General features: G+C 38.9%; 1 protein-coding gene across 1 annotated transcript in view; it reads right to left on the bottom strand.

Annotated features, from left to right (window-relative positions):
- DNAH11 (dynein axonemal heavy chain 11) overlaps window positions 1-22,940 on the bottom strand; it is a 333,679-nt gene that overhangs the window by 218,514 nt on the left and 92,225 nt on the right. Inside the window, exon 28 of the mRNA XM_059933975.1 lies at window positions 21,649-21,775. Within this exon, the coding sequence (XP_059789958.1) occupies window positions 21,649-21,775 (127 nt within the window). The remainder of the gene's footprint in view (window positions 1-21,648; window positions 21,776-22,940) is intronic.

Below are 22,940 nucleotides of genomic sequence, written 5' to 3'. Positions count from 1 at the left end.
TGGCTGTGTTGGGTCTTCGTTTCTGTACGAGGGCTTTCTCCAGTTGTGGCAAGCGGGGGGGCCACTCTTCATTGCAGTGCGCGGGCCTCTCACTATCGCGGCCTCTCGTTGCGGAGCACAGGCTCCAGACGTGCAGGCTCAGTAATTGTGGCTCACGGGCCCAGCCGCTCCGCGGCATGTGGGATCTTCCCAGACCCAGGTTCGAACCCGTGTCCCCTGCATTGGCAGGCAGACTCTCAACCACTGCGCCACCAGGGAATCCCTGTTCCACTGGTTTACAGTAAATCAGGTGCATCCACCCACCGGTGCGTAGACAGACAGGCAGCCCCGGCTTCGCACAGTAGTGCGAGATCGTAACAACAACCATGCAACCTCCACAATCAATGGGCAAACTTACGACTGTGCTTTGGCTGTTAAAAATTTTCGTTAAAACATTAAAATCCCTCTCACTCTTGGTTATAAAAGTACAGAGAAATAAAAAGTGTAAGCTAATACTTAGCAGGCTAACTTAAACTACTAAAAAAAAATTAAAAATTAAGTGTTTTACTACTTTATAGGAAACTTATCAAGAGTAGTTCGAACAGTGCTTGCCTCCTTCTTCTCATCTTGTAACTTAAAATACTGAGTGAGCACCTTCCCTATGCTTTGTGCAGTCACCATATTCCTTTGGAAGTTTGGATTGGCTGCCAACATTTCATCCTTTGAGGTCTCCATGTCCTGATATTTCTGAGAGTTTCTTTTTTTTTTGTTTGTTTGTTTGTTTTTTTATACTGCAGGTTCTTATTAGGCATCAGTTTTATACACATCAGTGTATACATGTCAATCCCAATCGCCCAATTCAGCACACCACCATCCCCACCCCACCGCAGTTTTCCCCCCTTGGTGTCCATATGTCCATTCTCTACATCTGTGTCTCAACTTCTGCCCTGCAAACTGGCTCATCTGTACCATTTTTCTAGGTTCCGCATACATGCATTAATATACGATATTTGTTTTTCTCTTTCTGACTTACTTCACTCTGTATGACAGTCTCTAGATCCATCCACGTCTCAACAAATGACTCAATTTCGTTCCTTTTTATGGCTGAGTAATATTCCATTGTATATATGTACCACATCTTCTTTATCCATTCGTCTGTTGATGGGCATTTAGGTTGCTTCCATGACCTGGCTATTGTAAATAGTGCTGCAATGAACATTCGGGTGCATGTGTCTTTTTGAATTACGGTTTTCTCTGGGTATATGCCCAGTAGTGGGATTGCTGGGTCATATGGTAATTCTATTTTTAGTTTTTTAAGGAACCTCCATATTGTTCTCCATAGTGGCTGTATCAATTTACATTCCCACCAACAGTGCAAGAGGGTTCCCTTTTCACCACACCCTCTCCAGCATTTGTTGTTTGTAGATTTTCTGATGATGCCCATTCTAACAGGAGTGAGGTGATACCGCATTGCAGTTTTGATTTGCATTTCTCTAATAATTAGTGATGTTGAGCATCTTTTCATGTGCTTCGTGGCCATCTGTATGTCTTCTTTGGAGAAATGTCTATTTAGGTCTTCTGCCCATTTTTGGATTGGGGTGTTTGTTTCTTTGATATTGAGCTGAATGAGCTGTTTATATATTTTGGAGATTAATCCTTTGTCCGTTGATTCATTTGCAAATATTTTCTCCCATTCTGAGGGTTGTCTTTTCGTCTTGTTTATGGTTTCCTTTGCTGTGCAAAAGCTTTGAAGTTTCATTAGGTCCCATTTGTTTATTTTTGTTTTTATTTCCATTACTCTAGGAGGTGGATCAAAAAAGATCTTGCTGTGATTTATGTCAAAGAGTGTTCTTCCTATGTTTTCCTCTAAGAGTTTTATAGTGTCCAGTCTTATATTTAGGTCTCTAATCCATTTTGAGTTTATTTTTGTGTATGGTGTTAGGGAGTATTCTAATTTCATTCTTTTACATGTAGCTGTCCAGTTTTCCCAGCACCACTTATTGAAGAGACTGTCTTTTCTCCATTGTATATCTTTGCCTCCTTTGTCATAGATTAGTTGACCATAGGTGCGTGGGTTAATCTCTGGGCTTTCTATCTTGTTCCATTGATCTATGTTTCTGTTTTTGTGCCAGTACCATATTGTCTTGATTACTGTAGCTTTGTAGTATAGTCTGAAGTCAGGGAGTCTGATTCCTCCAGCTCCATTTTTTTGCCTCAAGACTGCTTTGCCTATTCGGGGTCTTTTGTGTCTCCATACAAATTTTAAGATGATTTGTTCTAGCTCCGTAAAAAATGCCATTGGTAATTTGATAGGGATTGCATTGAATCTGTAGATTGCTTTGGGTAGTATACTCATTTTCACAATGTTGATTCTTCCAATCCAAGAACATGGTATATCTCTCCATCTGTTGGTATCATCTTTAATTTCTTTCATCAGTGTCTTATAGTTTTCTGCATACAGGTCTTTTGTCTCCCTAGGTAGGTTTATTCCTAGGTATTTTATTCTTTTTGTTGCAATGGTAAATGGGAGTGTTTCCATAATTTCTCTTTCAGATTTTTCATCATTAGTGTATAGGAATGCAAGAGATTTCTGTGCATTAATTTTGTATCCTGCAACTTTACCATATTCATTAATTAGCTCTAGCAGTTTTCTGGTGGCAGTTTTAGGATTCTCTATGTATAGTATCATGTCATCCGCAAACAGTGACAGTTTTACTTCTTCTTTTCCAATTTGTATTCCTTTTATTTCTTTTTCTTCTCTGATTGCCGTGGCTAGGACTTCCAAAACTATGTTGAATAATAGTGGTGAGAGTGGACATCCTTGTCTCGTTCCTGATCTTAGAGGAAATGCTTTCAGTTTTTCACCATTGAGAATGATGTTTGCTGTGGGTTTGTCATATATGGCCTTTATTATGTTGAGGTAGGTTCCCTCTATGCCCACTTTCTGGAGAGTTTTTATCAGAAATGGGTGTTGAATTTTGTCAAAAGCTTTTTCTGCATCTATTGAGATGATCATATGGTTTTTATTCTTCAATTTGTTAATATGGTGTATCACATTGATTGATTTGCGTATATTGAAGAATCCTTGCATCCCTGGGATAAATCCCACTTGATCGTGGTGTATGATCCTTTTAATGTGTTGTTGGATTCTGTTTGCTAGTATTTTGTTGAGGATTTTTGCATCTATATTCATCAGTGATATTGGTCTGTAATTTTCTTTTTTTGTAGTGTCTTTGTCTGGTTTTGGTATCAGGGTGATGGTGGCCTCATAGAATGAGTTTGGGAGTGTTCCTTCCTCTGCAATTTTTTGGAAGAGTTTGAGAAGGATGGGTGTTAGCTCTTCTCTAAATGTTTGATAGAATTCACCTGTGAAGCCATCTGGTCCTGGACTTTTGTTTGTTGGAAGATTTTTAATCACAGTTTCAATTTCATTACTTGTGATTGGTCTGTTCATATTTTCTATTTCTTCCTGGTTCAGTCTTGGAAGGTTATACCTTTCTAAGAATTTGTCCATTTCTTCCAGGTTGTCCATTTTATTGGCATAAAGTTGCTTGTAGTAGTCTCTTAGGATGCTTTGTATTTCTGCAGTGTCTGTTGTAACTTCTCCTTTTTCATTTCTGATTTTATTGATTTGAGTCCTCTCCCTCTTTTTCTTGATGAGTCTGGCTAATGGTTTATCAATTTTGTTTATCTTCTCAAAGAACCAACTTTTAGTTTTATTGATCTTTGCTATTGTTTTCTTTGTTTCTATTTCATTTATTTCTGCTCTGATCTTTATGATTTCTTTCCTTCTGCTAACTTTGGGTTTTGTTTGTTCTTCTTTCTCTAGTTTCTTTAAGTGTAAGGTTAGATTGTTTACTTGAGCTTTTTCTTGTTTCTTTAGGTAGGCTTGTATAGCTATAAACTTCCCTCTTAGAACTGCTTTTGCTGCATCCCATAGGTTTTGGGTCGTCGTGTTTTCATTGTCATTTGTCTCTAGGTATTTTTTGATTTCCTCTTTGATTTCTTCAGTGATCTCTTGGTTATTTAGTAACATATTGTTTAGCCTCCATGTGTTTGTCCTTTTTACGTTTTTTTCCCTGTAATTCATTTCTAATCTCATAGCGTTGTGGTCAGAAAAGATGCTTGATATGATTTCAATTTTCTTAAATTTACTGAGGCTTGATTTGTGACCCAAGATGTGATCTATCTTGGAGAATGTTCCGTGCGCACTTGAGAAGAACGTGTAATCTGCTGTTTTTGGATGGAATGTCCGATATATATCAATAAATCTATCTGGTCTATTGTGTCATTTAAAGCTTCTGTTTCCTTATTTATTTTCATTTTGGATGATCTGTCCATTGGTGTAAGTGAGGTGTTAAAGTCCCCCACTATTATTGTGTTACTGTCGATTTCCTCTTTTATAGCTGTTAGCAGTTGCCTTATGTATTGAGGTGCTCCTATGTTGGGTGCATATATATTTATAATTGTTATATCTTCTTCTTGGATTGATCCCTGGATCATTATGTAGTGTCCTTCCTTGTCTCTTGTAACATTCTTTAATTTAAAGTCTATTTTATCTGATATGAGTATAGCTACTCCAGCTTTCTTTTGATTTCCATTTGCATGGAATATCTTTTTCCATCCCATCACTTTCAGTCTGTATGTGTCCCTAGGTCTAAAGTGGGTCTCTTGTAGACAGCATATATATGGGTCTTGTTTTTGTATCCATTCAGCCAGTCTATGTCTTTTGGTTGGGGCATTTAATCCATTCACGTTTAAGGTAATTATCGATATGTATGTTCCTATGACCATTTTCTTAATTGTTTTGTGTTTGTTTTTGTAGGTCCTTTTCTTCTCTTGTGTTTCCCACTTAGAGAAGTTCCTTTAGCATTTGTTGTAGAGCTGGTTTGGTGGTGCTGAATTCTCTTAGCTTTTGCTTGTCTGTAAAGCTTTTGATTTCTCCATCAAATCTAAATGAGATCCTTGCCGGGTAGAGTAATCTTGGTTGTAGGTTCTTCCCTTTCATCACTTTAAGTATATCATGCCACTCCCTTCTGGCTTGCAGAGTTTCTGCTGAGAAATCAGCTGTTAACCTTATGGGAGTTCCCTTGTATGTTATTTGTCGTTTTTCCCTTGCTGCTTTCAATAATTTTTCTTTGTCTTTAATTTTTGCCACTTTGATTACTATGTGTCTCGGCGTGTTTCTCCTTGGGTTTATCCTGTATGGGACTCTCTGCGCTTCCTGGACTTGGGTGGCTATTTCCTTTCCCATGTTAGGGAAGTTTTCGACTATAATCTCTTCAAATATTTTCTCTGGTCCTTTCTCTCTCTCTTCTCCTTCTGGGACCCCTATAATGCGAATGTTGTTGCGTTTAATGTTGTCCCAGAGGTCTCTTAGGCTGTCTTCATTTCTTTTCATTCTTTTTTCTTTAGTCTGTTCCGCAGCAGTGAATTCCATCATTCTGTCTTCCAGGTCACTTATCCGTTCTTCTGCCTCAGTTATTCTGCTATTGATTCCTTCTAGTGTAGTTTTCATTTCAGTTATTGTATTGGTCATCTCTGTTTGTTTGTTCTTTAATTCTTCTAGGTCTTTGTTAATCATTTCTTGCATCTTCTCAATCTTTGCCTCCATTCTTATTCCAAGGTCCTGGATCATCTTCACTATCATTATTCTGAATTCTTTTTCTGGAAGGTTGCCTATCTCCACTTCATTTAGTTGTTTTTCTGGGGTTTTTTCTTGTTCCTTCATCTGGTACATAGCCCTCTGCCTTTTCATCTTCTCTATCTTTCTGTAACTGTGGTTTTTGGTCCACAGGCTGCAGGATTATAGTTTTTCTTGCTTCTGTTGTCTGCCCTCTGGTGGTTGAGGCTATCTAAGAGGCTTGATGGGAGGCTCTGGTGGTGGGTAGAGCTGACTGTTGCTGTGGCGGTCAGAGCTCAGTAAAACCTTAATCCACTTGACTGTTGATGGGTGGGGCTGGGTTCCCTCCCTGTTGCTGTGGCGGTCAGAGCTCAGTAAAACCTTAATCCACTTGACTGTTGATGGGTGGGGCTGGGTTCCCTCCCTGTTGGCTGTTTTGCCTGAGGCAACCCAACACTGGAGCCTACCCGTGCTCTTTGGTGGGGTTAATGGCAGACTCTGGGAGGGCTCACGCCAAGGAGAACTTCCCAGAACCTCTGCTGCCAGTGTCCTTATCCCCACGGTGAAACAGAGCCACCACTCGCCTCTGCAGGAGACCCCCCAACACCAGCAGGTAGGTCTGGTTCAGTCTCCCCCAGGCTCACTGCTCCTTCCCCTGGGTCCTGATGCACACATTACTTTGTGTGTGCCCTCCAAGAGTGGGGTCTCTGTTTCCCCCAGTCCCGTCAAAGTCCTGCAATCCAATTCCCACTAGGCTTCAAAGTCTGATTCTCTAGGAATTCCTCCTCCCGTTGCCTGACCCCCAGGTTGGGAAGCCTGACGTGGGGCTCAGAACCTTTACTCCAGTGGGTGGACTTCTGTGGTATAAGTGTTCGCCAGTCTGTGAGTCACCCACCCAGCAGTTACGGGGTTTGATTTTACTCTGCTTGCGCCCCTCCTACCGTCTCACTGTGGCTTCTCCTCTGTCCTTGGACGTGGGGTATCCTCCTTGGTGAAGTCCAGGGTCTTCCTGTCAATGATGGTCCAGCAGTCAGTTGTGATTCTGGTGCTCTCGCAAGAGGGAGTGACAGCACGTCCTTCTACTCCGCCATCTTGGTTAATCTCCTCTGAGAGTTTCTTTAATGTCGAGTTTTTTTTTTTCTGGTATCACTTCCTCTAGGACATCTTCATCCTTTTTGTCACAACCAGTGTTTACATTTATATCAATGAGTTCATTTTCACTATAATCCTCTGGCTGCATATCTAGAAGCTCTCAAATGGTGTAGTGTCATTTCCACAGTCACCTTTCTCTCCCATAGCTACATCTATGATTCAAATTTCACGTCTAGCGTTATCAATTTTCACTTCTTTGCTATACTATCAACTTCATTACTAATTCCCTCTTTTGAAGGTGTATTTTTGTAAACCGTCATGTCGGTTCTTCACTGGGGACAAGGTGGTAACACACTACATTCTTTGCTGATTACGTCAGAATCAAACAACAAATGTGTGACAGCCGACCACAGACAGACTTTGAAAGGTGTGACGTAACCGGTCACGAGTCAAGATGTATATCTGTTACTGACGTGGTGATTTTTATGGACTGAGGATCCAGCAAAGAAGTTTGTGCCTCTCGAGATCACTCAGTTAACACACCGTAGTATGTGAAATTTGAACCATGTTATCGGGGGAACAGAGTTAAACCAATCTTTGGTAACTGAAATTCGTATTTTTCAGGTCTGTGCACAGGGAGAGCTGCCCTTTTAAGAGCTTACATCTATCTACCTGTAAATAAAGTCAAAAATATTTACTCATCTAGGTAATTTTATAATTTAAAATGCAAACTAATACAGCAATCAGATCAGCGGTCTACCCTATGTTCACCTAGAAAAGAAAGGGAAGAAAAACAAAATCATATAGCTTCTACATATGCTTCTATGTATATCTTCCATGTATTGCTATGTCCCAGTTTCCCTGTATGGCTACTATACATTCACAAAGCTTACCCCTTGCTTTTTGCCTATATCTCATTCCATATTTGCCCCATCTATGAGAGATGCTGCTGCTGATTAACTGAGATAAAATAGACACAAAGTCCTAATATCACTCCTGGCATGATGAACACCTCAGGATTCATTCATACGTAGTCATTAACTCATTTATACATAATGATGGTAATACTCATGATAGTATTTGTGAGAAGATAAGTAATGTCCAAAATGTAGGCAGTCCTGTCTATTGTGAATATTATCCTCTAGAACAAGAGAAAAATGAGTCCTTTATTTTTACATGTACAAAAATTTAAGTCTGTCAAAATGTTGAATAGTTTATTGTTGTGTTTTATATTTTTAATAATACTCAGTATAGGTGACAGTATAGGGAAATGGACATGCAACATTGTTGAAAGTCTAAATATGCAAAAACTTTCTAGAAGTTGGTTAAATCAGTTATAGCACTTTCATATAATGAAAACTTTTATCAACATTAAACATCATATTGTAGAAGAATATTTCAATTTTGATTAAGTATATATGTTCTTACCTACACAAACACAGACATATAAAGAAAAACTATAATCACTCAAAAATAGCATCTAGGAGTATGTTATTCTGATCTTTAGTATTTTTATATTTTTCAAATTTTCAATAGTGAACATGCAATTATATAATTCAGAAAGACTAAATTTGTTATAAATTTTGTAAACCATTATAGCCAATCCTAGGTATCAGGTATTGCTTGGTTTGCTTTTACCAAAAATAAAATCATAGTATACATAATATTTTGCAATTTGATTTTTCACTAATTAATATAACTTGGACATACCTATATTATCAGTGCTGATTCTGTATTTCTTCCTTAACATTCTTAGCATGTGTATGTAAATATATATAGATATGCTGACAATACAAACTCTTGAGTTTTTAAATAACCTTATGAAAATTTAAATAGAGAGAAAAGTGAAAAAAATCACATGTGTACAGCTTAATAAATTTTAGCAAAGTGAACAAAACTCTTGTAACCACTGAGACAATTAAGAAACTGAATACACCTGAACCCCAAAAAAATCCTCATGGCCCAGGTCAGTCACTAGTCCCTCCTCTCAAAAATGGACATTACCTAATAAAGCCCATATAAGACAAACCCACAGCTAACATCACTCTCAATGGTGAAAAGGTGAAAGCATTCCCTCTAAGATCAGGAACAAAACAAGGATGTCCACTGTTGCCACTTTTATTCAACACAGTTTTGGAAGTCTTAGCCAGGGAAATCAGAGAAGAAAAAGAAATAAAAGGAATCCAAATTGGAAAAGAAGTAAAACTGTAAGATGACATGATACTATATACAGAAAATCCTAAAGATGCTACCAGAAAACTACTAGAGCTCATCAATGAATTCAATAAAGTTGCAGGATACAAAATCAATGGAATTTCCTGGCGGTCCAGTGGTTAGGACTCTGTGCTTTCACTGCCGAGGATGCAGGTTCAATCCCTGGTTGGGGAACTGAGATCTTGCAAGCCATGTGGCACGGCCAAAAAAAAAAAACCCAACAACAACAAAATTGATACACAGCAATCTCTTGCATTCCTATACACTAACAATGAAAGATCAGAAAGACAAATTAAGGAAACAATCCCATTTACCGTCACATCAAAAAGAATAAAATACCTATGAATAAACCTACCTAAGGAGGCAAAGGACTTGTACTACGAAACCTGTAAGACACTAATGAAAGAAATCAAAGATGACACAAACAGATGGAAAGATATACCATGCTCTTGTATTGGAAGAATCAACATTGTGAAAATGACTATACTACCCAAGGCAATCAACAGATTCAGTGCAATCCCTATCAAATGACCAATGGCATTTTTCACAGAACTAGAAGAAAAAAATTTAAAATTTGTATGGAAACACAAAAGACCCCGAATAGCCAAAGCAATCCTGAGAAAGAAAAATGGAGCTGGAGGAGTCAGGCTCCCTGACTTCAGACTATACTACAAAGCTACAGTAATCAAGACAACATGGTACTGGCACAAAAACAGAAATATAGATAAATGGAACAGGATAGAAAGCCCAGAAATAAACCCACGCACCTATGGTCAATTAATCTATGACAAAGGAGGCAAGAACATACAATGGAGAAAAGACAGTCTCTTCAATAAGCGGTGTTGGGAAAACTGGACAGCTACATGTAAAAGAATGAAATTAGAACATTCTCTAACACCACACACAAAAATAAACTCAAAATGGATCAAAGACCTAAATGTAAGGCTGGACACTATAAAACTCTGAGAAGAAAACGTAGGCAAAACACTCTCTGACATAAATTGCAACAATATCTTTTTGGATCCACCTCCTAGAGTAATGAAAATAAAAACAAAAATAAACAAATGGGATCTAATTAAACTTAAAGACTTGTGCACAGCAAAGGAAACCATAAACAAAACAAAAGGACAACCCACAGAATGGGAGAAAATATTTGCAAAAGAAGTGATCGACAAGGGGTTAATCTCCAAAATACATAAATAGCTCATTCAGCTCTATGTCAAAAAAAACAAACAACCCAATCAAAAAACGGGCATACGCCCTAAATAGACATTTCTCCAAAGAAGACATACAGATGGTCAAGAGGCACATGAAAAACTGCTCAACGCCACTCATTATTAGAGAAATGCAAATCAAAACTACAGTGAGGTATCACCTCACACCGGTTAGAATGGGCATCATCAAAAAGTCTACAAACAAGAAATGCTGGAGAGGGTGTGGAGAAAAGGGAACCCTCCTACACTGTTGGTGGGAATGTAAATTGGTACAACCACTACGGAGAACAGTATGGCAGTACCTTAAAAAACTAAAAATAGAACTACCATATGATCCAGAAATACCACTCCTGGGCATATACCCAGAGAAAACCATAATTCGAAAAATACATGCACCCCATTGTTCATTGCAGCTCTATTTACAACAGCCAAGACATGGAAGCAACCTAAATGTCCATCGACAGAGGAATGGATAAAGAATATGTGGTACAGATGTACAATGGAATAGTACTCAGCCATATAAAAAGAACCAAAATAATGTCATTTGCAGCAACACAGATGGACCTAGAGATTATCATACTAACTGAAGTAAATCAGAGAAAGACAAATATCATATGATATCACTCATATGTGGAATCAAAATTTTTTCTTTTTAAAAAATTTTTATTGAAGTATAGTTGATTTACAATGTTGTGTTACTTTCTGCTGTATAGCACTGTGAATCAGTTATACATATACATATGTCCACTCTTTTTTAGACACCTTTTCCAAGTAGGTCATTACAGAGTATTGAGTAGAGTTCCCTGTGCTATACAGTAGGTTCTTATTAGTTATCTATTTTATATATAGTAGTATGTATATGTCAATCCCAATCTCACAATTTATCCCTCCTTCCCTTTCTTCCCTGGTAACCATAAAATTGTTTTCTACATCTATATGTGGAATCTAATTTTTAAAAAATGATACAAACGAACTTATTTACAAAACAGAAACAGACTCACAGGTATTGAAATCATACCTATGGTTACCAAAGGGGAAAAATGGTGGGGGAGGAATAAATCAGGAACTTGGGAGTAACATACAGACACTACTATATATAAAATAGGTAACCAAAAAGGACCCACTGTATAGCACAGGGAACTCTACTCAATATTCTGTAATAATCTATATGGGAAAAAACCTGAAAAAGAATGAATATATGTATAACTGAATCACTTCGCTGTACAGCTGAAACTAACACATTATAAATCAACTATACGCTAATAAATTTTTTTTTAAATGGATATTACCTTTACATAAGGGGATTCATACAATATGTATTCTTGCGTCTGCCTTCTATCATTCAACATCATATTAGTGAGGTTTATTCATGTTATTATGTATAGCACTAGTTTTCTTCTTCATTGCTATGTGGTACTCTGTTATATGAATATTACACGATGTATTTACGCATTCAACTGTTCAGGGACATTTGGCTTATTTCCAGTTTGGGGGTGTTATGGATAACGTAGCTATGAAAATTCTTGTCACATATTTTGGTTCACCTATGTATATATTTCTGCTGAGTATACACTAAGAAGAGGAACTGCTGGACAATAATGTATTATTATATTCAAATTTAGAAGATATTGTCAAGCAGGTTTCCTGAGTGGTTGTACCAATCTACAATCACACTGGCTAGATAGGAACATTCCCATTGCTCCACATCCTTACTATTATTTAGTACTGTGAGTCTTTTTAATCTTAGGCTTTTGGTAGGTTTGATCTTGATAGCTCATCATGTGAATATACGTTTTTCTAATGAAAAATCAAGTCAGAGTTGGACAAAATACCTGTACAAATTGAAAAAAGAGGGGGAAATGAACACATTACTAGGCAGAGTACTTCAGCCTAGCGAAGATTCAGAAACACACCAACTCATGATATTTTCACCAGTTCTCTCACACTCACGAATGTCAAAACAATGCATAGCTAAATGAAGGTATCTTCAAGAAGAAGACAAACAAAACAAAAATAAAAAGAAAGAAAATAAAGAAAACTAGCTCCATGGATTAGTACTTGATATTTATCATTTTGGGTTTTTTTCTGAATTTCAGGTAAAATCTTTTATATTACATCAGTAGCACATAAAGTCCTTGATATTAATGATTGTACATTCTGTACTTAGACATGTCTATGTGAATATATAACGTGCATCAACTAGTTTTTGCAGTGTAACAAACCACCTCAAAATTTAGTGGCTTAAAAAAGCAACAATTTCAGAGTTCACAATTCTGTGTCAGGGCTTTTGGGTTCTCTCAGCTGGTCCCAGCTGGGCACCCTCATACCTCTGCAGTCTGCTGGTGATCGATGGCTTCTCCCATGTGTGTGATGGTTGTCCAGCTGGTGGCTTGGGTATGGGTATGTGCTTCTTCTCATCCAGCAGGCTAGCCTTGGCTTATTCATGAGGAGGTGGTCATAGGTTTCCAAAGAGCAGCAAGAGGGCAAGCCGCAGCGTACAAATGCTTTTCAAGCTTCTTGCTAATGATACACTGGCCAAAACAAGTCACACAGGAAGCCAAATGGAGAAATAAGCTCCACCCCTTGATGCAAATTGCAGCTTCACATTGAAATGGCATGGATGAAGGGAGGGGAAGAATTTGTGGCCATTTTTATATTCTATGTTAAGCATTTTTCTTAGTTCTTTACGTGTTTGCTTTACTGCTTGCTCAGAAATCAAAGATATAGTACCTACTGCTTTCCCCATTTGGTATATAAGGAAACTGAGGTTCAGAAAGGTAAAGCAGTAACATAGTCAATAATCAACAGAGCCGGGATTTAAACTCATGTCTACATGATTTCAAGGTCTCTGTTCTTTCCTACTATTCTACCTTCTGATGGATGGCTAATGTGCCTATTATGTCTAGCTCCATACGGTTACCATTTTGATGATCATTTTTTTGTGTGTAGATCCAGATTTCCATCTGGTATTATCTTCCTTCTGCCTGAAGCATTTCCTTTAACATTTCTTTTATTATCAGTGTGCTGGTGATGAAATATTTCAGCTTTTGAATGTCTGAAAACTTCCTTATTTTGCCTTCATTTTAAAAAAATATTTTCACTGGGTAAAGAATTCTAGGTTGATTTTTTTTTCTTTCAGTACTTTAAAGTTGTTGGCTCCTCTGTCCTCTCAATTCTACTGTGAAGCCTTTCAACATCCTCGTGTTTGCTTCCTTGCATATAACGTCATTTTATGGATGATTTCTAGATTTCTTTGTCATTGGTTTTGGCCAATTTGAGCAAATTGGTGTAGTTTTCTTCATGTTTCTTGTTTTTGGGTTCACTGAGCTTCTTGAATCTATGGATTTCTACTTTTCATCAATTTGGAAATCTTTTGGCTGCTCTTCTGCAAATATTTTTTGTGCCTCTCTTCCTGGCCCCCACTTGGGTATTACAATTACACATATGAAACTTTGTTATTTTTTCCCTATCTCTGCTTAACATTTTGAACATATAGAATACAGCTAAAACAACTTTTAATGTCCTTGTCTGTTAATTTCAACATCTGTGTCAGTCTTTTTGATTCATTGTCTCCTCAGGATGGGTCAAATACTCCTGCCTCTTCACATACCCAGTAATCTTTAATAAGATGTCAATCACTGTGACCTTCACCTTGCTTGGTACTGAATATTACGTTTACTGTATTCCTATCTTCTTGAGCTTTGTTCTGGAGTACAGTTAAATCACTTGGAAATAGTTTTATGCTTTGGTATCATGCTTTTAAGATTTGTTTGGCAGAACTAGAGTAGGATCTAATCTAGGGCTAATTATTCCCAGGGCTGATGACTCTAGGAGGCCCCTCCATGGGTCTCGGGTTCTCTCTCTACAGCTCTCCCCTCTGTGGCACTCTGTTCTGCAAACTCTCACCATTTTGGTCTCCTTAGACTCTGAGCTCTGACCCCTCAACTCAGAAAGTCCACCAGACTCTGCCTGGTTGCCCCACCCTGTGCCCTGCCTGGAAACTCTCTCAAGGAAGCAAACTGGAACCATCACATAGCTCATTTCTTTTGTTCCTATTCCATCATGAATCACTATTGCTTTTTGATTCTCTGGATAATATCTTCCTTGGTGGAGCCTGACTCCAGTTTTTATTTTTCATTTTGTTTCTCTCTTTCTTTCCTGCTCCATGATACTATGAAAGCTCCGGTCACATTTTCAGACTCTTGCCCACATCTTACTGTCAAATGTCATAGGGGGAACAGCAGTAGCATATGTCCGGCAAATCTCTCCATGGTTTCCTTCTTCTCAGATCTCGGCTCCTGAAATCTTGACTCTGTAGTCAAATGCTCTACCCCTGAGCTATACATCCCTGAAATTTTGACTCTGATGCTCTTTAAGCACTCCTCCATGCATTTAAACAGATCTACTTAACTATTTTATCCAGCTTTTCTAGTTGGTCCCAGAAGGAATAGTACTCTGTTAAAAGCTAATTAGTGGGCTTCCCTGGTGGTGCAGTGGTTGAGAATCTGCCTGCCAATGAAGGGGACACGGGTTCAAGCCCTGGTCTGGGAAGATCCCACATGCCGCGGAGCAACTGGGCCCGTGAGCCACAACTACTGAGCCTGCGCGTCTGGAGCCTGTGCTCCGCAACAAGAGAGGCCGCGATAGTGAGAGGCCCACGCACCGCGATGAAGAGTGGCCCCCGCTCGCCGCAACTAGAGGAAGCCCACGCACAGAAACGAAGACCCAACACAGCCAAAAAATAAATAAATTAATTAATTAATTTAAAAAAAAAAAAGCTAATGAGTTATAGCCAGAAGCCCTGCCCATTGAATTTAAGATGGAGCTGAACAAGCTTTATCAAGTGACATCAAACAAAGGTCAGGAGTTTCAAATTCCACAGCAAGGCCTAAAACTCCTTGGCAGCAGGACCCCAAATTTGTAAGACTGATTTAGAAACATTAAAGTGGTATTTTCATCCTACATTGTAATAACCCTGATTTTATTGTGTAACTTATAAACTGGCTGTAGAGGGAATTCCAATAAAGGAGCTCCAACAGAATTCTAAGCAGTGGCAACACATTGGCAAAATGAAAAAAAAAAATTTACATATATTGTTATACAACTTATGGTCAACCATATATTAACCATTTTGCAAGGATAATCTCTACTGCATATATAATTTATGACATTTATTTAAAAGTTAGATTGTCTATTTTCTTGTCACACACCTAAATGCCTAAGTCCTTTGGATATAAGGCTGCCTTTACACAAAGGCATCCATTTGAAATATAACATATTCTTAGGTTATACCAAGTGGAGCTGTTCTCACTGGCAATTTCTATAATAAAGTACACTTAGATGAGCAGCTTCTATTCCTTGCAGCTCAGCTGAACAGAAGTAGAGACCATGGCAAGGTGTTCAAAACCATGACCATCTTCTGTATCTGTTTCCTTTTCCTGCCTCTTCCCCATTTCATCCTCAGTGCCAACCTAAACTCAAGGGCAACCCCCTCCCTCTACTGTAGGTACCTACGAGCCCTCCAACCTTCTACTCCCTATAAAAAAGTAGGGATTTTTGACCGATTTTATTTCAACTAAAAGTCATTCACTCTTGCATGCAGCCAACTAACCACTTGCATCTTGAGCCATTTTCTTCTTGATTGTCTAAGAGCTACTGGTTTATTTATTTATTTTAGGTTGCGCTGCGCAGCTTGCAGGATTCCCCCTCGAACCCGTGTCCGCTGCCGTGGAAGCATGGAGTCCTAACCACTGGACTGCCAGGGAATTCCCCCTCTTGACTGTCTAAGGAGGACTAATCCATGTCAAGAAGGCTGTGACACACTATGAGTGAGTGTTGAGCTGCTTCATCCTGATTCCTGAGATGCAGATGGTGAGGCACCTTCACTCTACCATGGAGATAACCAAATGGAAGCACTATCCAGCAACACACTGAGCTTGTGGGGATGCGGGGTCTTCGATATTTGCCCCCTTGAAGATCCAGAAGTTCTTTTTATTACCTAATACTAAGCCCATTTCTCACAAGCACCTGTCCAAGTGCCAATATTGACAGTCTATTAAGGGTATCAGTTGAGTGCCATCTGTCTTATACTGCAATTTGGGGGATTTCTCAAAAGACAAGTTGGCAGATTTCTTCTTATGTAGATTTGGTCCAATGCCACTGAAGGATATTTTTGATGCAAACATTAAACACTTCTGAGCATATATATTCCTGATCTTGTCATTTTCGAAACTGTGGCCTCAACTGCCACAGCAGTGGCTTTCTAGTAGCCACATTAAAACAAGTAAAAAGAAACAGGTGAAATTAATTCTGATGTATTTTGTTTGACCTAATGTATCCAAAGTATTGTCACTTCAATATGTAATTAATAGAAAAATCACTAATGAGATATTTTACCTTCTTATCTTTAAGTCTTTGAAACCAGGTGCATATTTTACATTTACAGCTTATCTCAATTTGGATTTTTCATCAGAAATACTTGATCTGTCTTTATGTCTCCCAAAATACACAGTTGCGAAAGTAGAGTCACACTCAAGTTGTTTCAAACTTGTTTTCCAATAACTGAATCAAAGATCAGTTTTTCTAACATATTGTAGTTAAAAATTCAGCCCTCAGTTGACACATTTCAAGTACCCAATAGCCACACATGCGGCCCATGGCTACCCCCCGTCACACAACGCAGACGCAGCTGATCCCATGGAAAGTGTGTCATTCTTTAGTATACCTCTATCATGGGGAAGCTTTCACTCATCATCACATAGGAGACGAAGGAGGAGAAAATGTGCCAACTCTTCTAGGACAAAAAGATCTTTCAAGTCATAAGGAACCAGTGGCTAAAAATAGAAAGTTGCCAGCTATTTCAAGGCACCATATCACAACCTGGAAGGGCACAATGGGGCCAACTGATGTTGCTAGGGCTGACTTTAACCACTACATTCGTTTCATTGAAAAATACAAAAGGATGTTTTTCTAAGGTGGGGGAGAAAGCACAGAATGTTAATATTGAATCATGTGCAACTTCATAACTACTGCGCCATGACCATTAATCCTGCAAATATACCTCTAAGTTTGTATTTCCGTAAGCAACCACCAGAGGTTTTTGACCATGGAAGTCACACAGCACAGCCACATCCTCAGTCCCTTAGATAATCTATGCCACTGGGAGGTCAGGGTGAACTCTAGGAAGAGAAAAATCTTTAAAACTTGACCTTAACCAAACTTACCAACAGCTGAAAACCACTGAAGGCATTCTAGACACACTGATTTCATCACTCTGACATTCCAACTCAAGTATCTTAAATTAGGCATTGCTGCTTATAGAACACAGGATGTAGTAATATCAGACTTCCCTGGCTCATGTATTCAGGCTGATCAAATTCCACAATCAACTGCAGAAACCCTCACTTGCACCAACACTCTTAAATTGAGTGTGGCAGGTGGAGGAGGGGGGCCTGAGGAATTCAAGTCATTCACAAGATGTCAGCATGACTCATCTGCCCACAAAGGGTCATCTTTTCTGGGGCAATTGCATTGTTATCCCACAAGCTGCAGTTGCCATGTTATCTCCGTCACAGTACAGGGCACACATTCAGGATGTTAGCACAAAAGGCAGAGACGGAAAAGCTGTGTCTGGTGGCCTGAAACTGATTCTGATGATGAAAGAAAGAGTGTAGCAAGGCTAGGCCCTTTGGCATAACTGCTAAAAGCATTAACTATTCCACAGTAAATGACCAAGAGTTGAGATCACACCTTGACTTTGCAGAACCACTGCCGGGAAAGAAGCTGACTGTGGCTCTAGATGACTCAACTCACCCTCAGCTCCTTTTCAATCCTTCACCCCAACAAGTTGCTCCCAGGTGGTATTTGCCCCTCAGAGGCAGCTAAACACTTTTGCTAATAACAAACCTTTCCTAAAAGGGTGATAGCATTTGAGGTGAAATCGAATTGTTCAACGTTTAATTCGTGTAACAAAAGGATCTCAATGAAATCCCATTTTGAGCACAATTCAAAATAATGTATCTCAACTTTCAAAATGTTTCAAAAATCGAATCATTTCAAAGCTGGCAGGTCAGGAGAACTGTGTACCGCATTTACCCTGGAGCCGCAGAGCCAGACCCCTTCAGCTGGTAAGCAGAAATACCCCACCTCCTTTTGTTGATATGACATAGACAGCACTGCTGTTGGTATTCATCAGCGTGGCTACGAGCCATTTTGGACATTCTCTATGCGGTGACTTCAATATTCAGCTACATTAAAATTTAAAATCTTTTTAATGTCTTACATTACCTAGTCATTCATTAAAGAGTGTTACTAGTACTAGTACTGAGAAATGTACCTGAGATTCAGGGGTTTAGAACTTTTCATTAAAGATGAAAAAAAAAAAATTAATTACATGGGACTGAGTGAACTGATGAGGATGATTATAACTTTCGTGACTTTCTGTTTGAATAAAAAAAAAAAAATCCCACAAGAACTCAGAGGCAAAAAATATACAAATCAGTTTTCACTGCAAAGTAAAGGAGTTGTTACAGTGGAGGATTACTGGACTGAATGTCAATATTGTGACATAGTATGAGTGTGTTTCGTGTTTGGTAATTGCAATCACTGTTGCTTTTGTTGTGGTCATCCATTTACAATGTTTGGTGTCAGTTTATTTATCTCTTGTAAAAATAAAATACAGTGTGTGTGTGTGGAAAAAAACCAAAAAAACCAAAAAAAACCACTATGAATTAGGTAGACAGGAAGACTTCCACAATAAGTCACACTGATATTAACAATAACACTCTGAAATATTGAAGTGATGCTGTGAAAATAAAAAGAATGATTTTAAAGGTACACCTTTTAAGTTATATAAATATATAAATATATATAAATATATATATATATATATATATATATATATATATATATATATATAGAAAAGCAAAACCTCATCCTGTAATTTAGGAAGGATAATGAAAAAAAAAAAAAATGTTAGCATCAGGGATGCATATCCCTGTGAGCCAACAGGTTGTCTAAGGCATGAAGCACTTTTTGATGATTTGAAAGGACATAAAGAGAATGGGTGACAAGTGTATGTTGAGTCATCTGTTCCTCTAGCACCAGCCTAGGACTTCAATTAAGGACAAAGAGGCATCGGGCAAGTGCATGCTCTGAAGACAGCAGACAGGGCTTAGGACAGATTGGTCCCTCCAGGGCTTGACAAGACACATCTCAATGCCCTACCGTGATCTGCCTCCATACACCCCTTCTGGGAAAGTACAGCAGGGAGGAGGGGGGACAGGTGGACATCCTCACACCTGTGATTCAGCAGCCCAGAGGAGGATGCTCTGGCTTTACCTCACTCCTCCTGGGGCTTCAAGGTGAAGGGCTGTTTCCCCCCTCTCCGCCCTTTAAGTTGTCCAGGGAGAGGGGTTGGAGAAACACTCACACAAACTATGGGTGCCTGCAGCCAGTGAATCTGCGATGCGTCCCTACTTCAGACATCTGTCTAGCTAGAAAAGGAGGAAGAAGATATAACGAATGATGGATTACACTGCCAAGGGCAAGAACTGGAAGTGCTGAGATGGACTTGTCTCTGCAGTATATACCCCCTGGGGGGTTTGCCCCTGCCCCCTGAGGACTTGCTCCTGTCCCACAAGAGACCCAGCATGTGGGTACTGGCTGTCAAGGGTCAAGGTCGACAGCCACCGCCAAACAGAGAAGCGGGAATATGCATTAAGAAAGGGCAATGACTGACAGATGACACCCTTCCTTCCTCCCCGAGGTAAACTGATAGGGAGGAGAAATAAAAGATGCCAACTCCAAGTTCATTATGTAAAAGCCTGGTCTTGACACAGAGGTGAGGTTGGAATTTTAAACTAGATCTTGTTGAGTTGCTTTGGGTTACTTTAATCTTTAATAATAAAAAGGGACCGGAGCATTACAGTACCTATCCAAGATGTTATAAAGGGACCTGTTACTCCATGTAAAGAGATTCAGCAGGGCACATTTGAGCTTAATAATTGTACAAAGATAAAACTGTTTCATGTCTATATTCTGGATAATTAATACTGTTCAGTAAAACAGTCACATACGTGTTTATTATGTTTAAAGAATATAAAAGAAAAACCATGTTCCTACTTACAGATTTATGCGTCTCTCTAATTTACATAGTGAAAATTCAGCATTCTAAGTATTTCAGATTTGCAAATGTTTAGGAACATGTACCTGGAATAGAATATGACATCCTCTATCTCATATGATCACCCTGGGCAGAGGGCCCATCTGCTGGTCACGAGGAAGTTCTCAGGAGATTACTGAAGCTTAAATGTGGTAGTAACTGCCATGTTTAAACTAGTTTAAAAAAAACAAAAAACCCCAAAACATCCAATTTACATGTCATTGACATAAGTGAGAGATGGAGATACTGGATTCCAAGTCAATCTAATTAGATGGATTTTATTTACAAAGCCATCTGGGAGTTAGCATAAATATACAATATGATACCTGAGTGGTAATGCTGAAAATGTTGCCAAAGCTGACTAACAACTTTGCTCTTAATAGCAAGATTGTACTTGTATTGCCGACAGCAAGAACAGCCATCCATCTGAATTTAGGTCCAAAGAGAAATGATGAATGAGAGAGAAATAATCAAGATAAATACTGTGTCCAGAGAACAGTAGAATTCAGGAAACCGTAGTGTTAGGTGACACATATTCCAAAGAAAAGGGCAGAAAAATATCTAGAGCAGGAACATGGAGACAAATCCACAATGATAAAGCACAACCTTTGGTTTCAAAATAATCTGTGATATATCGTCAAGTCTAGGAGTAACTGCCTATGTCAGTTGTAACAATTCTAAGATCTAAATGGATGTGAACAACCGAACAGATATAATGAAAGGCAACATCCGCTAAATGTTTAGAGGAAGGAGAGCTTCGGGATTTGCACGAAGTTTGGTCTCTGATCTGTGCTCTCAGATTACAAAAGATAATAGCTGCTTTTATTTGCTTTACATATTGTCATGGGTGCTACGTTATTTTTGAATGGATAGGAGAAAATTAGAGGGTTAGGTAGAGGATGAAAATATACCAATACACCTCTGACAGCACTGAAGTCTAGTCCAGCTTCAATTATGAAGGTTACTCTGGAGTCAAGGTTGTTGTAAGAAGGTACCAGCCATGATCTCGTTCCCAGTGACCCAGTCTCCCCCAGGAAAGCTGCAAACCAGGCAATGGACCTCCAGCCCTTGTCCCAGAATTCTGGGGGTTTGGAGCCAGTGTTTCTTCCATTAACTTCTTGCAGGGCCCTAAGCCTTGTACATTTGCTGTCCCTTCCTTGTATTGAGAATCAGGCAGTTACCCTTCCTAGTTCCTTGAGCACTGCTTCTAACATCCCTCTGTTGCTGCATTAAGAATTCTTATTGCATATTTTCTGGCACCTGGCACATGTGACATGGTAGGTGGCATTTGACAATGATAAAGAAACTGTGACATTCCTTAGCTAACATAGGATAATACGAGACTCTCAAAAACAAATATTTACCTCCATAGGCTGAGCTCCCTTTGAGAGAATGTCAAGTAAGTCTGCGGAAGAGATGAAATAGAAGCGCGGAAAAGCCACACGCTTGGTTTCCAGGTACTCAGCAAGAGCTTTTTCACAAAGAGAAAGCCTGCAGGAATGAAACATCACTGTAAGCATATCTTGCCCATTCATTTATTAAAACGTCACCAAAACCCAGAGCCTCTCATCTGTCCATTCACCACAAGAAGCTCACCGTTTAACACGGAGCCTACCTCCTTCTCTTTGACATCATCGTCTTGTTCGTGACTCGCGTACAAGTCATGCCAAGTGGGAGGAGAAACACACACACACCCAGCATTAGTTGAGACTAAATATAGATCAGACTTAAGTTGATGTTACTTGTCACTTGCCTTTTTTTTGGAGGGAAGCGTGGACATTTAAAAAAAAATTTTTATTGGAGTATAGTTGATTTACAATGTTGTGTCAGTTTCAGGTGTACAGTGAAAACAGAATCAGTTATACATATACATATATCCACTCTTTTTTAGATTCTTTCCCCATATAGGCCATTACAGAGTATTGAGAAGAGCTCCCTGTGCTATACAGTATATCCTTATTAGTTATCTATTTTATATATAGTAGTATGTATATGTCAATCCCAATCTCCCAATTTTTCCCACCCCCCTTACCCCCTGGTAACCATAAGTTTGTTTTCTACGTCTGTAACTACTTCTGTTTCTGCTTTGTAGATAAGTTCATTTTTACCCTTCTTTTAACGACATTTCTCATCAGCAGGAGAGAAGACCAGATTTGGCATCACTCGCCCTGAGCACAAAATGCTTTCCTTAACACGTAATTGGTTTAAGGCCTTCCTTTTCCCACTGAATGTCTACAAAACACAAGGAGCTTCAACTCTCTCTGGTTTTCAGAAGAGTCATAAGATCCAGAATCATTTCCACATTATTTTTCTTAGCAGAGCAGAGATGACCCAGCGGCAGAGCCCCCAAAACCCTCAAAGATCACTGACTAAGAAATAATTAACTTCTGCAGAAATCCACACTTTTAAAATTATGGCCAACTTTATCTCTAAAAAACTTCCAGATTATGAAATAATTGTATGTGATATATATTTTTATCTAGAGGGCTCCTCTGCCTTGCAATAAAAAGTGATCACAATTCCGCACAAAGCTCTTCTTTTAGTGGCTGATCTGCCCATTTTTAATCAGAAGCCAGGATACTCTTATGACCACTAGCTGTTGTATAATTTTATATGAAAATTACAAATGCCCTTTAGGACAAGGATTTCAAAAATA

This window comes from Balaenoptera ricei, chromosome 9 (assembly GCF_028023285.1).
Source record: "Balaenoptera ricei isolate mBalRic1 chromosome 9, mBalRic1.hap2, whole genome shotgun sequence".
In the NCBI taxonomy this organism is placed as follows: domain Eukaryota; kingdom Metazoa; phylum Chordata; class Mammalia; order Artiodactyla; family Balaenopteridae; genus Balaenoptera; species Balaenoptera ricei.
This window is presented reverse-complemented; position numbering and strand designations above follow the sequence as displayed.